Source organism: Salminus brasiliensis, chromosome 3, assembly GCF_030463535.1.
Source record: "Salminus brasiliensis chromosome 3, fSalBra1.hap2, whole genome shotgun sequence".
Taxonomy (NCBI): domain Eukaryota; kingdom Metazoa; phylum Chordata; class Actinopteri; order Characiformes; family Bryconidae; genus Salminus; species Salminus brasiliensis.
This window is the reverse complement of record NC_132880.1, coordinates 7,793,854-7,809,239: the sequence shown is the minus strand read 5'-3', so window position 1 is coordinate 7,809,239 and position 15,386 is coordinate 7,793,854. Positions and strand designations below refer to the sequence as shown.

General features: G+C 42.2%; 1 protein-coding gene across 1 annotated transcript in view; it reads left to right on the top strand.

Annotated features, from left to right (window-relative positions):
* Positions 1-11,041, top strand: part of trpn1 (transient receptor potential cation channel, subfamily N, member 1) — a 37,146-nt gene extending 26,105 nt beyond the window's left edge. Inside the window, exons 20-29 of the mRNA XM_072674616.1 lie at positions 1,133-1,234; positions 1,355-1,453; positions 2,372-2,527; positions 3,085-3,192; positions 4,181-4,378; positions 4,523-4,732; positions 5,728-6,185; positions 6,382-7,310; positions 7,696-7,845; positions 8,314-11,041. Of these exons, the coding sequence (XP_072530717.1) occupies positions 1,133-1,234; positions 1,355-1,453; positions 2,372-2,527; positions 3,085-3,192; positions 4,181-4,378; positions 4,523-4,732; positions 5,728-6,185; positions 6,382-7,310; positions 7,696-7,845; positions 8,314-8,450 (2,547 nt within the window). The 3' untranslated portion in view covers positions 8,451-11,041. The remainder of the gene's footprint in view (positions 1-1,132; positions 1,235-1,354; positions 1,454-2,371; positions 2,528-3,084; positions 3,193-4,180; positions 4,379-4,522; positions 4,733-5,727; positions 6,186-6,381; positions 7,311-7,695; positions 7,846-8,313) is intronic.
* Positions 11,042-15,386: the final 4,345 nt, after the last annotated feature.

Genomic DNA, 15,386 nt, shown 5'->3' with positions numbered 1-15,386 from the left:
TTAGTAACTGCTATGAATGATTCAGCAACTGCTAAAAATGATTCAGTAACTGCTATGAATGATTCAGCAACTGCTATAAATGATTCAATAACTGCTTTAAATGATTTGGTAACTGCTATCCATGGTTCAGGAACTACTATAAATGATTCAATAATGGTTTTGAATGATTTAGTAACCGCTATGAATGATTTAGCAACTGCTATAAATGATTCAGTAACTGCTATGAGTGATTCAGTAACTGCTTTAAATGATTTGGTAACTGCTATCCATGATTCAGGAACTACTATAAATGATTCAGTAATGGTTTTGAATGATTCAGTAACTGCTATAAATGATTCAGTAACTGCTATGAGTGATTCAGTAACTGCTATAAATGATTCAGTAACTGCTATGAATGATTTAGCAACTGCTATAAATGATTCAGTAACTGCTATGAGTGATTCAGCAACTGCTTTAAATGATTTGGTAACTGCTATCCATGATTTAGGAACTACTATAAATGATTCAGTAATGGTTTTGAATGATTCAGTAACTGCTATAAATGATTCAGTAACTGCTATTAATGATTCAGTGACTGCTTTAAATGATTTGGTAACTGCTATCCATGGTTCAGGAACTACTATAAATGATTTAGGAACGTATAGGAATTGTTCAGTAATGATTTTAAAATATTCAGTAACTGCTATGAATGATTCAGTAATGCTATAAATGATTAAGAAACTGCTATACATGATTCAGGAACTACTATAAATGATTCGCTAACTGCTATGAAAATAATATGTAAATTATGTTGTTTGAGGTCATCATTTCCCCCAATCATTATTTCCAAATTAGAAATGCAAAGCTAAATTGTATCTGTAAAATGTGAATCTAAATATTGTAAGGGTCTTTAGTTGACAGATGTTTTAAATTTTCTTTACATTTGTTATTTTATTGTTTTTTTATTTAATCTTTGAAAAGGGTTGGGTTAGTTATGGGTTTTATTTTATGAATAAAACTAAATGCATGAGTTGCTATGTGTCACACTTATTACCAGTCTTTATCCTGGTAACTGTATTTTTTTTAAACAGACATTTGTTAGACACACCTATCATAAAGAACTAATAGGACTAATAACTGTCTGCCTCCACAGGCTAACGGATCATGTCCTTTGCACCTGGCTGCTGCAGGAGGTCACACAGAGGTCGTTAAGGTTCTTTTGGAGGCGGGAGCGTCGGCCACGGAGGAGGATTTAGTAAGACCACAAAATTCCTCAATACAGTCCAAATACTGAAATAGCACCTGAACACCACACATTTGACATTTGTTCACATCAGATCACATCATATTGTCCTGTGCTGGTGTGTGACTGCAGGAAGGAATGACCGCTGTCCACTTGGCTGCCCGGAGTGGGCACACACACATTCTTGAGGTGCTGAAAGCAAACGTCTCTCTGAAGATCATCAGCTCTAAGGTATCTAACCCCAGCTAGTGCAATGTGTGCGCACATGAATGAAAATTATATTATATTATATGGGTGCTGGGTTATTAAACACAAGGTTGTGGGTTCGATATATAAGCTTCCACTGTTAGGCCCTTGAGCAAGACCTTTAACCTTCTCCAGGGGTCCTGTAGGGGTCCATGGCTGACTCTGTGATTTGACCCAATCTTTCTGAGCTGGGATATTTATATTGATGCTGCAGTAGTGTATCAACAGTAAAGGTACATAAAATAATAGGGGAAAAATACACTATATGGTCAAAAGTATTGGGACACCTGCGCATCATAGTTTCTTCCGAAATCTGAGGTATTAAACCTTTACACTGCTGTTGTTGGAGTAGCTGCCTCTACTGTCCAGGGATGGCTTTATACTAGATTTTAAAGCAATGCTGTGAGAATTTGATTGTATTCAGTGACAGGAGCGTTAGTCAAGTCAGGATGTTGGATGATCACAACCCCACCTCATCCCCAACTCGTCCCAAAAGTATTGAATGGAGAACCATCATTCCAGAGCACACTGTTCTACTGCTCCACAGCTCAGTGCTGGGGGGCTTTATACCCCTCTAGCCCAAGCTTGGCATTAGGCACGGTGCCAGTAGGTTGATGGTTATTCTATTATTCTATTCTATTAGTCCTATTCTATTGGCAATACTTCTGTACAGGGACTAAACAAGCTGTGTGTGCGCATCGCAAATATTACATATAAATGCGTACGTGTGTGTGTGTGTGTGTGTCCTCTGTGTGGGTAGCACTAGGGCTTTTGGAAGGGATATGACTTAGTCTTATTTTCCTATATTATTACACACACCCATTGGACACTGGTACTGTAGACACAGTAGGTGTTAAGGAAATTAAATAATTTTTTTGTGTGTGTGTGTGTGTGTGTTTATAGACAGGGCTGACGGCTCTGCATGTCGCTGCCTGTTTCGGACAAGTAGATTTTGTGAGGGAGATTTTGACCAAAGTCCCAGCGGCTATCCGCAGTGAACTGCCCACAGGCAACAGCAGCAGCCGAGATGGCACCATGAAACACCAGCTTCACACCGAGGTACACCAACCTGCACTGCGCAACACACACACACTTACACACTAGCTTTCAGATGAATTGCTGCTTTTTATTTGTGTGTGCATATAAATGTCCCTGATACGGATACTCCAGGAGCCTGCACCATGCAGTTGAATTGTGGTTAGGCATGTTGGTTGACCAATCACTGTTCAGCATGAGTGCTTCTGTAGACTGAAAAGTGAATCAGTAATGTAGACCAATCTATAATCTTCACATTTTGTTAATTTATTCCTTCACAGTAGTAAATAAACAGCAAATACAAAATAAATATACAGAAAATATACACATTAACTTACACTATACATACTATTGCACTGCTTTAAAATGTACAAGTTATTAATATAGAAACTATGAAATACACAGATATGTACATTCCTATATATATATGCATTTGATCATACTGTAATACTGTAATACAGTCATATTATGTAGCAGTATAATCACAGTGTATTGTCTATATCAGTCAGTTACTTTGTTTTGTGTGTGTGCGTGTGTGTGTGTGTGTGTGTGTGTGTGTGTGTGTGTGTGTGTGTGTGCAGTCAGGGTACACTCCCTTACACCTAGCAGCTCAGTCTGGGCATGAGAATGTGGTGCGCTTGCTACTGAATTCACCAGGAGTGCAGGCTGATGCAGAGACCGATTCTGAGGCAAGTCCCCCCTGCTAGCCCTTCCAGCACATACATATATATAAGCATACAGTATACAGTACATGCTGTAAACATAGAGAAAATGAGCAGAAATGGCATTAGAGCAAGGATGCACAACTCCAGCCTCCAGTGTATTTTAGTCATTTTCCAAGTCGAACACACCTGATTCAGCAGGTTTACTACCTGTATTAATGTTCTAATTAAACATTCTTTAAACATCAGTCCCAAACATTTAATCCCAAAAACTCCAGTTTAAGCCAAGTGGCAAATGATAAGCCAAGTGGCAAATGACACTTGGTTTTAGGAGTATTATAGTCAACTAAAACAAAAATGAATGAATGCACCAGTGTGGGAATTGGGCACTGATAATTATTTCCAATATTTTTCCAATATACCTGTCAGTGCAGGTACATAAACATAAAAAAATTGGGAATACAATTCTCTGAATTAGCATTAAAGAGAAATGTAACAGTTATTTGTAGAATGTTATACATACAGTTTAATTATACATACATTTTAGTGTAGTAGCCCAGCCTCAATAAACTAACTGTAAACTCTCTAAACTCTAAACAAAGTAAAGTGTTTACTGTAAAAACAAGGCTAGGAAAGTGAAAGCCTTTTCAGGCTTTCAGTCCTTTTTTAAAAAGTTAATTCATTCTGGAGTTCAGGATCAAATATTGACAAACATTAAAGATGCCATAGAATGCATTTATTGAGTATTATAAGTTGTAGTTTGACATATAAATATCAAGTATGTTATGTTGGTTGGGATGAAACAGGCCCAGATGCCAATTTAGACACCTATTGACCACCCTGTTATTTTGTCTCAGATTGAAACTCCCTGATTTCTCTGTCATGGTGGGCTAGTGAAACAAAATCTCAGCACAGCTTTGTTTGTAGCACTGCAAGTTAGTGTTGCTACTGTCCTCAGGATCAATGGGCAGCTACACTAAATTATTTGTAATTATTTGTGTGTGTGTGTATACAGGGTTCAACCCCTCTGCACCTGGCCGCTCTGAGTGGTCACACGGCTGTGGTTGGTCTGCTTCTCAGCAAGTCCGCTTCGCTGCTGCACCTAAGAGACCGACGTGGACGCACCTGCCTGCACCTGGCCTCCGCTCATGAACACGTGGCCACAGTAAGGGTCCTTCTGGGCCAGGGTGCCGACATCAACCACACTGACAAGGTGTGCAAGTCTGTTTAATGTGTAACTGAGTTGGCATACGGTCATGGTAAAGTCTGAGCTATATCTGAGCTATATTAGCCTCATAGATCCAGTACTACAGAAGCAACCCTCTGTCCCTCTCTGCCCCTGTGTTGTGGCCTCCAGAGTGGCTGCACTGCACTGCACTATGCTGGTAAAGCTGGCTGTTTGGAGGTGGTGCGTTTCCTGGTGGAGAGCGGAGCATCAGCGCGGGCTGAGTGCCACGCCGGCCGCACACCGCTGCAGTACACAGCCGAGGAGAACCACCAGGCCACCGTCAGCTTCTTGCTCCGCAGACGAGACAACAACACGCTGAGACTTCTGGAGGACAGGAAGGTGGGCCTAGCATCACTGGCACACCCTTCAGCCATGTGCCACCCAATGAAATTGAAAAACTGGCTAAAATATTTTTATTGTCAGGCCAGGGCAGGAAAATGTGATGGCTGCCCACCACTCTGGGCATGTGTGCTTATGGTCACTTGCTCACTACTGTGTATGTTTGTGTTTACTGCACAGACAGGTTAAAAGCAGAGACCAAATTCTGAAACAAATAGTGAATATGGTTGTCTGTTTTTTTCTAGTAGCAACACTAGAGGGCAGTACATCACAGTGCTGAACAGTGCTGTCACGTCTTAATGGAGAATACATTACTTTAGGGGTCAGCCATTCTGGACCTTTGAGAGCTGATTATTTCCTTGCTCAAACACACCTACTAAACCTTGTAAATAAGTTTAAGCAGGAAATCCACCATTGACAAGTTGTCAATGAGTCAATTGTCAGCTGCACATAAGTAGGCTAGTTATAATAGTTATAATAAAAGACTTTCTTAATCATACATCAACATCAGTTGCTTTATTTGGAGATTAGTAGTTACTGAATATCCACACCTCTGAGCAGGTGTAAGTATATAACAACAGAAATGCATTCAAATTGGCAGTGCTCCAAAATCTAATGGAAAGCCTTCCCTGGACAGTAGAGACAGTTACTCCAACTCTCTTTTTAACACCCTTAATTTTGGAAGAAACAATGAATGAGCAGGTGTCCCAATACTTTTGTCTAAATAGTGTACTTCATGTAGCAGTTTGTTAAAACAAACTATTTGTCCAGCAAAAGCCTTTTTATGCTGATGAGGCTCAAAACCTGGCTTTTGCGGCAAGTAATTATTAAAAAAGGTAGAAACATGGCCCCCCCAACTGCCCCCTGACCTGGAATTGTTATCATTACCTGTACTTTTTAGCTGCCTTATAACATTTATGACTTGTTGTAGCTTATGTACAGTTTGACGTGTGTTTGAAATCATGGTGTATTTATGTTGTGTTCATTACCTATAGTTTGTTTTTGACCTGATGGTGTGCGGGAGGCTAAATGCTAACGTAGCTCTGGAGGAGCTGGTGCTGCACTCGACATCTCCCCTGACCACTGCCGTGCGTCTGTCCCGGGCTCTCAGTCTGGCCGCTCTGAGGGAAAAGGAGCGCTCAGCCCACCTGCAGGCCGCTGCCCGACACTGCGAGGTCATGGCCTCAGACCTCCTGACCTTGGCCTCCTCGGCTGAGGGGCATGGAGCAGGGGTGGTCCTGAGGGCACTGGACCATCGCGGGGCAAGTGTGCTGGACTGTCTGATAGAGGGGAGGCAGAAGGGTGTGGTAGCCCACCCTGCGGTTCAGAAGTACCTGACAGAGGTGTGGTACGGCAGTCTGCAGTGGGACTCGTGGAGGATCTTGCTGCTGTTCTTCAGTCTGCTGCTCTGCCCTCCTCTCTGGCTCTTCCTGTCACTGCCACTCAAACACAGGTAGCCCTTACTGATCTGTTCTGCATGTGGATATTCAGTGGGGGTGGGCATTAGGAACAGGGTTCAGCAGATATGTGCATAAGCAAATGTTAGATATTGGCACAATTCCTGTATCCTGGAACAACAGAGTAGTGTCCAGGTACCAGGTCTATTTTTGCTATACAAGATTTACAACTGACCTGTACACTCCCCACAGGTTCAACACCGTTCCCATCATCAAGTTTATGAGTCATCTAGTGTCCCACCTTTTCCTCCTGGCCCTCTTTATCCTCACCATCGTCTATCCGCCCATGAATCCTCTGTCCGAGGGGCGCCTGCTTCCAGGCTGGTGCGAGTGGCTCTTGCTGACCTGGCTGTGCGGGATGCTAGTTTCCGAGCTGAGCCACCCAGGGGAGCGGGCAGGGCTGGCCTGGGTAAGGCTCCTTCTCCTGGGCTTCTCTGCTTCAGCTCTTCTGTGCCACCTGCTAGCAGCTGCTCTCCAGAGGTGGCCCCCAGCTCCCATGCACTGCCTGTTCGCCCGCAATGTCCTGCTGGCGGTTGCCATGACACTAGGTTTCATCCAGCTCCTGGAGTTTCTGACATTCCACCACCTGTTTGGTCCGTGGGCCATCATCATCAGGGACTTGATGAAGGATCTGTGCCGCTTCGCCGTCATCCTGCTACTCTTCCACACTGCCTTCTCACTCAGCCTCACTGCCATCTGCCAACCTGTATACCCAGAAAATGACCTTCAAGTCAGCAACATAAACGGCAGCAACCTTGAAGGGACCAAACCGGACACAGAGCTGAACCCCCTGGACGTCTCTGTGCTGCTGTTCTTCGCTCTGTTTGGACTGACAGAGCAGGAGGACATCCCAGCTATGGATCGTTCACCCGCCGCGGCAAGTATCTTAGCCCGCCTGGCCTTCGGCATCTACCTTGTGGTGACCGTGATTGTGCTGGTCAACTTGCTCATTGCCATGATGAGTGATACCTATCAGCGTATCCAGGCCCAGTCAGACACAGAGTGGAAGTTTGGTCGTGCTGTCCTCATCAGAGACATGAGCCGCAAGTCCGGGACCCCCTCCCCTTTCAATCTGCTCACCAGCCTCTTCTTTTACATCAAAATTCTATGCAAGCATGGTGGTAAGGATTGGACCATATATTATATATATGTACATATATATATTATATGTATACTCTCTCTCTCTCTTTCTCTCTCTCTCTCTCTCTCTCTCTCTGTATATATACAGAACTGGTTTCTGATCATTTACATGTGACCATCCATTTAGCTTACAGCATAGCAAGTAGTGTAGGGGTATGGCAGGGTGGAGGGCCAGTCCCCGGCAAAGTTTGGAAGTTGCCCTGCTCAAACACACCCACATTGTCTGGTAATTATCTGACATGTTGAATCTGGTGGGTTTAAGGGCAACAACCAAACTTTGCTGGGGACTGGCCCTCCAGGACTGGAGTGATGCAGGTAACCACTGGTGGTTGATTGTCCGTGTGTGATGCTCTATTAACTCTACAGGTAAACTATGCTCAGTGGAGGGCCGTGATCTGATGGGGGAGGAAGAGGAGGCCGATAACCCCTTGCCAGAGAACTGGTCTATGGATGCGCTTGCAAATAACTCCATAAGTTGGCTCAGGGGGAACAAAAGAACCCAGATCCTCCCAGAGGGTGAGTGTGGAATTATTCTGTTTGAAAGAGTTCATGCAGTTTATGCGGTGGTTGGTGTGGTGCAACAGATAACACCACTACCTGCCAGTGAGCTACAACACCATGTGGGAGACTGGGGTTCGATTCCCAGTCTGGGTGCTGTGCTACATCAATAGGAGTTGTTGGGCAAGATTCTTCTGTAATAGATAACCTCTGTAATACGAGTAACCTTGTAAGTCGCTCTGGATAAGAGTGTCAGCTAAATGGCGTAAATGTATAATGCTCTTTGCTGAGCAGGGTGGACATTATCCTTCAGGCGTGGTCAGTTTACATTTTCACTTTGTAATAACTGACTGTTGAAACTGTTGATGTCATGTCAGAAGTACCAGTATTCAGAAAGTGTGCCGGTCAGATTTCTCACTGATCCATCTTGTGTCATCTAACTTGTGTTCCTCCACCTCTTCCTACTGTCCTGTGCATCCTGTGTAGGTAGCCCTATCGTGATGCCCAGGCTGGGAGGACCGATGCGGGTAGAGAATGTGACTGACTGGACGGTGGTGGTCCAACGTTTTCTAGCGCTACGTGGACAAAAGGACAGAGCACCACTAGAGATGGACAGCTATTAAAAAAGGTCATTCCCTTCATCATCAACAGGAAAACTACCACCTACGCATGGGCATCCAGAACTAACACAGTCATGTTCTCGCCACATCAAGTCTCCATTTCTAGGGTAAGCATTAGCTCTGCATTGTCACAGCCTACATCTAATCCCGACCATCCACTGGAAACATTAGCGATAAGCTGAAGCTCCAAGCTTGGAGGACAACTGAACAGAATGCTCTAACATTATATCCAACCATATAACATAAGTGTTTTTTTTTTTAATGGACACAGCTCAACAGCACTGCCTTTGATGAAACTGTATGAGGTTTTTATTTCTCTTCTTCTTTTTATCATGCGTTCATGTTAATTTACGCTGTTTATTGATATCAATTGTGCATAACAATTGCTTACAGATTTAGGAGACTATTTCAGTTAAGTGAACTGAATGTGTTCTGACACACACACACACTACAAAAGGTGTTTGGGACATCTCGTGACTTTCAGTAAGCAGAATAAGTTCAATTGTAAGTTGTAAGTCCATCCTAAACCACACACTGAACGTAGTTAGTGTAACTAAACTAGTACTGCGTAAAGCAATGATAGCAAACTGGTCTCAAAAGGAAATTGTACATATGTGACTAAAAGATCATTTCAGGATTTAGTGTACTAAATACAGCTCGACCCTCGTGCACATGCACTATTTACTTAATTCTAACCTACACCTCAGACTACACCTAATCTTACCCTACTACACTTAAACCTAATTCTAACCTACACCTCAACTTAATTCTACCCTACACCTCAGCCTAAACCTAATCTTAACCTACTACACTTAAACCTAATTCTAACCCTTCACCTCAACCTACACCTAATCTTAACCTACTACACTTAAACCTAATTCTACCCTACACATCAGCCTACACCTAATTTTAGCCTACTACACTTAAACCTAATTTCACCCTACACCTAATCTTAACCTACTACACTTAAACCTAATTCTAACCTGCACCTCAACCTACACCTAATCTTAACCTACTACACTTAAACCTAATTCTACCCTACACCTCAGCCTACACCTAATCTTAACCTACTACACTTAAACCTAATTCTACCCTACACCTAATCTTAACCTACTACACTTAAACCTAATTCTACCCTACACCTAATCTTAACCTACTACACTTAAACCTAATTCCACCCTACACCTGATCTTAACCTACTACACTTAAACTTAATTCCACCCTACACCTAATCTTAACCTACTACACTTAAACCTAATTCTAACCTACACCTCAGACTACACCTAATCTTAACCTACTACACTTAAACCTAATTCTACCCTACACCTCAGCCTACACCTAATTTTAGCCTACTACACTTAAACCTAATTCCACCCTACACCTGATCTTAACCTACTACACTTAAACTTAATTCCACCCTACACCTAATCTTAACCTACTACACTTAAACCTAATTCCACCTTACACCTAATCTTAACCTACTACACTTAAACCTAATTCCACCCTACACCTAATCTTAACCTACTACACTTAAACCTAATTCTACCCTACACCTCAGACTACACCTAATCTTAACCTACTACACTTAAACCTAATTCTAACCTGCACCTCAACCTACACCTAATCTTAACCTACTACACTTAAACCTAATTCTACCCTACACCTCAGCCTACACCTAATTTTAGCCTACTACACTTAAACCTAATTTCACCCTACACCTAATCTTAACCTACTACACTTAAACCTAATTCTACCCTACACCTAATCTTAACCTACTACACTTAAACCTAATTCTACCCTACACCTCAGCCTACTCCTAATTTTAGCCTACTACACTTAAACCTAATTTCACCCTACACCTAATCTTAACCTACTACACTTAAACCTAATTCTAACCTGCACCTCAACCTACACCTAATCTTAACCTACTACACTTAAACCTAATTCTACCCTACACCTCAGCCTACACCTAATTTTAGCCTACTACACTTAAACCTAATTCCACCCTACACCTAATCTTAACCTACTACACTTAAACAGTCGTGGGCAGTGGTGGCTCAGCGGTTAGAGCGCTGGGATATCGATAACAGGGTTGTGGGTTCGATTCCCGGGCTCGGCGAGTTGGCTGCCCACCGCTCTGGGTGTGTGTGTGTACTCACTGCCCCTAACACGTGTGTGTGAGTGTGTGTTCACTACCAGATGGGTTAAATGCGGAGGACACATTTCGCTGTACAGTGTACACTGTACAGTGACAAATACGTGCACCTTTACCTTTAAACCTAATTCTACCCTACACCTCAGACTACACCTAATCTTAACCTACTACACTTAAACCTAATTCTACCCTACACCTCAGCCTACACCTAATTTTAGCCTACTACACTTAAACCTAATTCCACCCTACACCTGATCTTAACCTACTACACTTAAACTTAATTCCACCCTACACCTAATCTTAACCTACTACACTTAAACCTAATTCCACCCTACACCTAATCTTAACCTACTACACTTAAACCTAATTCTACCCTACACCTCAGCCTACACCTAATCTTAACCTACTACACTTAAACCTAATTCCACCTTACACCTAATCTTAACCTACTACACTTAAACCTAATTCTACCCTACACCTCAGCCTACACCTAATCTTAACCTACTACACTTAAACCTAATTCCACCTTACACCTAATCTTAACCTACTACACTTAAACCTAATTCCACCCTACACCTAATCTTAACCTACTACACTTAAACCTAATTCTACCCTACACCTCAGACTACACCTAATCTTAACCTACTACACTTAAACCTAATTCTAACCTACACCTCAGACTACACCTAATCTTAACCTACTACACTTAAACCTAATTCCACCCTACACCTAATCTTAACCTACTACACTTAAACCTAATTCTACCCTATACCTCAGACTACACCTAATCTTAACCTACTACACTTAAACCTAATTCTACCCTACACCTCAGCCTACACCTAATTTTAGCCTACTACACTTAAACCTAATTCCACCCTACACCTGATCTTAACCTACTACACTTAAACTTAATTCCACCCTACACCTAATCTTAACCTACTACACTTAAACCTATTTCTAACCTACACCTCAGCCTACACCTAATCTTAACCTACTACACTTAAACCTAATTCTAACCTACACCTCAGCTTACACCTAATCTAAACCTACTACACTTAAACCTAATTCTAACCTACACCTCAGCCTACACCTAATCTAAACCTGCTATACTTACACCTAATTCTAACCTACACCTCAGACTACACTAAATCTTACCCTGCTACACTTAAACCTAATTCTAACCTACACCTCAACCTACACCTAATCTAAACCTACTACACTTAAACCTAATTCTAACCTGCACCTCAACCTAAACCTAATCTTACCCTACTACACTTAAACCTAATTCTAACCTCCACCTCAGCCTACACCTCGCCGCTGTTCTCAATTTGTCTTCAAGTACATGACAGGCTGTGTTGTGTGTATTTGGCAAAACAGTGCTACCAGTGGACGGGAGCTTCTTGTGAATCATAAAATATTTATGAATGTCTTTGTACGAATGTTACGAATTTCTTGAGGTGCACTTTAGTGATATATGCACAAATTTTATTAGATCTTGTTGACAGTAGATCAGAACACAGTCACAGAGATGGGCGTTTTTAACCCTATGCAGCCACTCCGAAATGTTATTCAGCATAAACAGTATTATAACTAAATAGTATTATATTCATAATCTTTACCAAACGGTGAAGTCGCTGGCATTGTTTTCCCCCTCCTACTATGTATTTATTTCATTTAAGGTATGTCTGTCATATTTGTCATGTTTCAGCAACATGTTACAATCTTCAATAAAAATCCCATGTGTTGTCCCTTGTGTTTCTTCTGTTTGGCTGCTTTTAGTTTGGTCATTTTGTGGGTGAGTCTGGGTTTCTTGCAAATAAAATAAAACGAATATTAATGAACGGTAGCAAAGTGGTTGCTAACTTAATTGCCAATGTAATGCACTGTACAACAGGAAAGGGTAGTGTAATGTTATTAAGGTGTTATAAATATGTTTTGTGAACTGTATGGTAATAATCTCTATCTATGTCCTAGTTTGATCCTCTAGTGTACCTAAACATATACTTGTCGTGGAAACCTCGACACAAATCAAGGTGTACTTACTTTTCTTGGAAGTTTTCCCATCGCTCAAAATGACCAGCCACCTTAGTCTTTCAATGTGGTACTGCCTGTTATCCCACCCATTCATACCTCTCCCAGTAAAGCTCCCAACACCAGGAGGGTAAAGACCCAACACGTGTCTTCTCTGATACATGCTGAGCCAGCCACCGCCTCTTTTCAAACTCCAACCAACACACTGCACTGGGTCCCCAGCTCCACCACACCAGCTAACAGACACCTGTGCCAGCCAACATCACTTAAGAGTGATGAGGGGAGAGTGAGCGCCATCTACCCACCTTGAGAAAACATGGCCAATTGTGCTCACTCTGATTCTGGCTGCTGATGGCAAAACAGCAAAGCAGCATGGCTCGGGATTCAAACTCAGAATCCCAGGGCTGTAGTGGTAGCACATTAGACCACTGAGCCACTCAGAGCCCAACTTAAAAAAACTTTACAAATAATTTAGAACATATTATAGAACATATGGCATAAGGACATAGGGCCTCATTCACCACTATTCACAGCTATGCTCGTGTAATGATGGATCCCACTGTCCTTGTTTTCCACATTAGTAAAAACAGCATAAGTGGGTTCTAAGATGGAATTTCTTCATAAGAATGGTTGGTGAATGAGGCCCATTCTTATGAACTTCCTAGTGTTTATCTTAAGATTGTCTGTTAGGTTTTTCTCAGCAATGCTTTTGTTAATCCGGCCCCTGATTGTCTTATCTTAAGTTAATGTCACTGAAAAGGCTAAATTTAGTCTCTGGAGTCTGAGATTGTAGTTATGTAAGCTTTTTTTATTAATGTGGGCAGGTTCAAACTTCCACATGCATTACTGTAAGGACAGCATTTATCTTCAAAATGATTTTCTTTCTGGAAACTTGTCCTAATGATGTCAGAGCTCGTTTGACATGTGGAACAGTAGATGAGAAAGGACAGCGTTGCCATATTGTTTAAGCAGACCTGTTTGACCTATTTGACCTGCTTGTCTGCCTGGGCCAGTTCTTCAACACTGGTCCAATCACAGCCACAAGACATCCTATCATTACTAAACCTCAAGCTCTCCAGGTCTCATTGTCTATAACCTGCCATACATTAAGCCCAGATGCGTGAGACATCTGAAGACAGCATTGTTCTGACCTGCTTCTGTCCTCTGGTGTGAGACTAAACAGGTGTGTGTGTATGTGTATGTGTGTGAGTGTCCGAAGCCTTGTGGTCAGATATACGACGTCCTGAACTGTCATCCATCTTTTGGGACCCCTCAGCAGAGGAAGGGCTCTCTGTCTAACCATGATGAAAGCTGAATGAAAACAGAATGTCCTCGGCTCACTCTCCAGATTAATGGCGCGGACGCTTAAAACATTGCATAAGTCACGGTTCAGACCCTCTGTGGAGTATAACTTTGGACAGGGGGGTGAGCAGTGCAGTAAACACTGATGATAAGACTGTATTTTTCACTTTTATGAGTGTTTTTACCCAGTCGGAATCAATAACCTCGATTTCCTGCTTTAAACTGCAGATTAATAGCTGCATATGTGGACGCTCGAAGGCCGATATTCGCTTTTTTTAAATTGAATGGAGCGACTACCTCTGCAATTTATTCGCTTCTACATTCCTTTGTTTTTATAACGGTGGCTTCAGACGTTCATGCGTCCGGTTCCTGCCTTGGATCCGTTGGACGTTTGACATCCTCAGCCCCATTCCAGTGTGATACTCTCTCACTCTTTTCACTCACAAAGCATAAAAATCTGGTTCTGAAGCCAGATCAACTTGACCTTTTGCTACGAATGTGCAGTAATGATGTACAGGTCTGGATTCTTCTTTGCTTTGGCCAGCTAGGCCAGATTTAACCAGGTCAGCAAGCTCCCTGCGCCACATATTTCACGTGTTTGTGTGCAGATGCACTCATAGCCATGGGAATGTAGAAGCTATGGGAATATGACAGAATTTGGATCACTTTTGGATCATATCTGCCAATGCAGCAATATTCATTTGAAATGTAATCTCTGAATACATAACAAATAATTATATCCGGGCCTATTTTACATCTTTTGGACTGTACTTTGGACTTAACATTCAGTTATTTATTTTAAGAAGGAACACTTTGTCAGTTTGGTTATTTTTTATGTCAGAATGGGATCTTTACCTTCTAAGATACGAAAGCAAGGAAAAAACAGACCTGTCTTTAGGGATGCATGAAATGGATGGAAGTCTCACTTTCCAGGAATCAACAGCGGCATAATGGCTGTATAGACTCCCAGCCCTTTCTTCAAAGCCTTCAGACCATCCACTAGCCGACCTCCTTCAAACTCACACAACAGACAAGGCATTATTACCTAACGAGGATAAGCTACTTACTACTTAAATAAAAACAGTGATGCCGGAGGGAACGATATTTCAAAATAACGACACATCTGATGTGTCAAATTTCTGTTCGATGTCTGTCTAGTACATAGTCAAATAAGCCCATTCCACCATGTGCATTTAAGATTGCCACAGGGTGGGGGAGCTGTGGGAGAACCCGTCTGAGCGAAATGTGCCTAAATACAGTCAAAAACACTGCTAACACCATTCACTTGACTCTCAGATTTAGGCTCACTCTCCAGATTAATGGCGCAGACCTCTTAAAACATTTCATAAGGCACTGGTTCAGACCCTCTGTGGAGTATAACTTTGGACAGGGTGGTGAACGGTGCAGTAAACACTGATGATAAGACTGTATTTTTCACTTTAAGGAGTTTT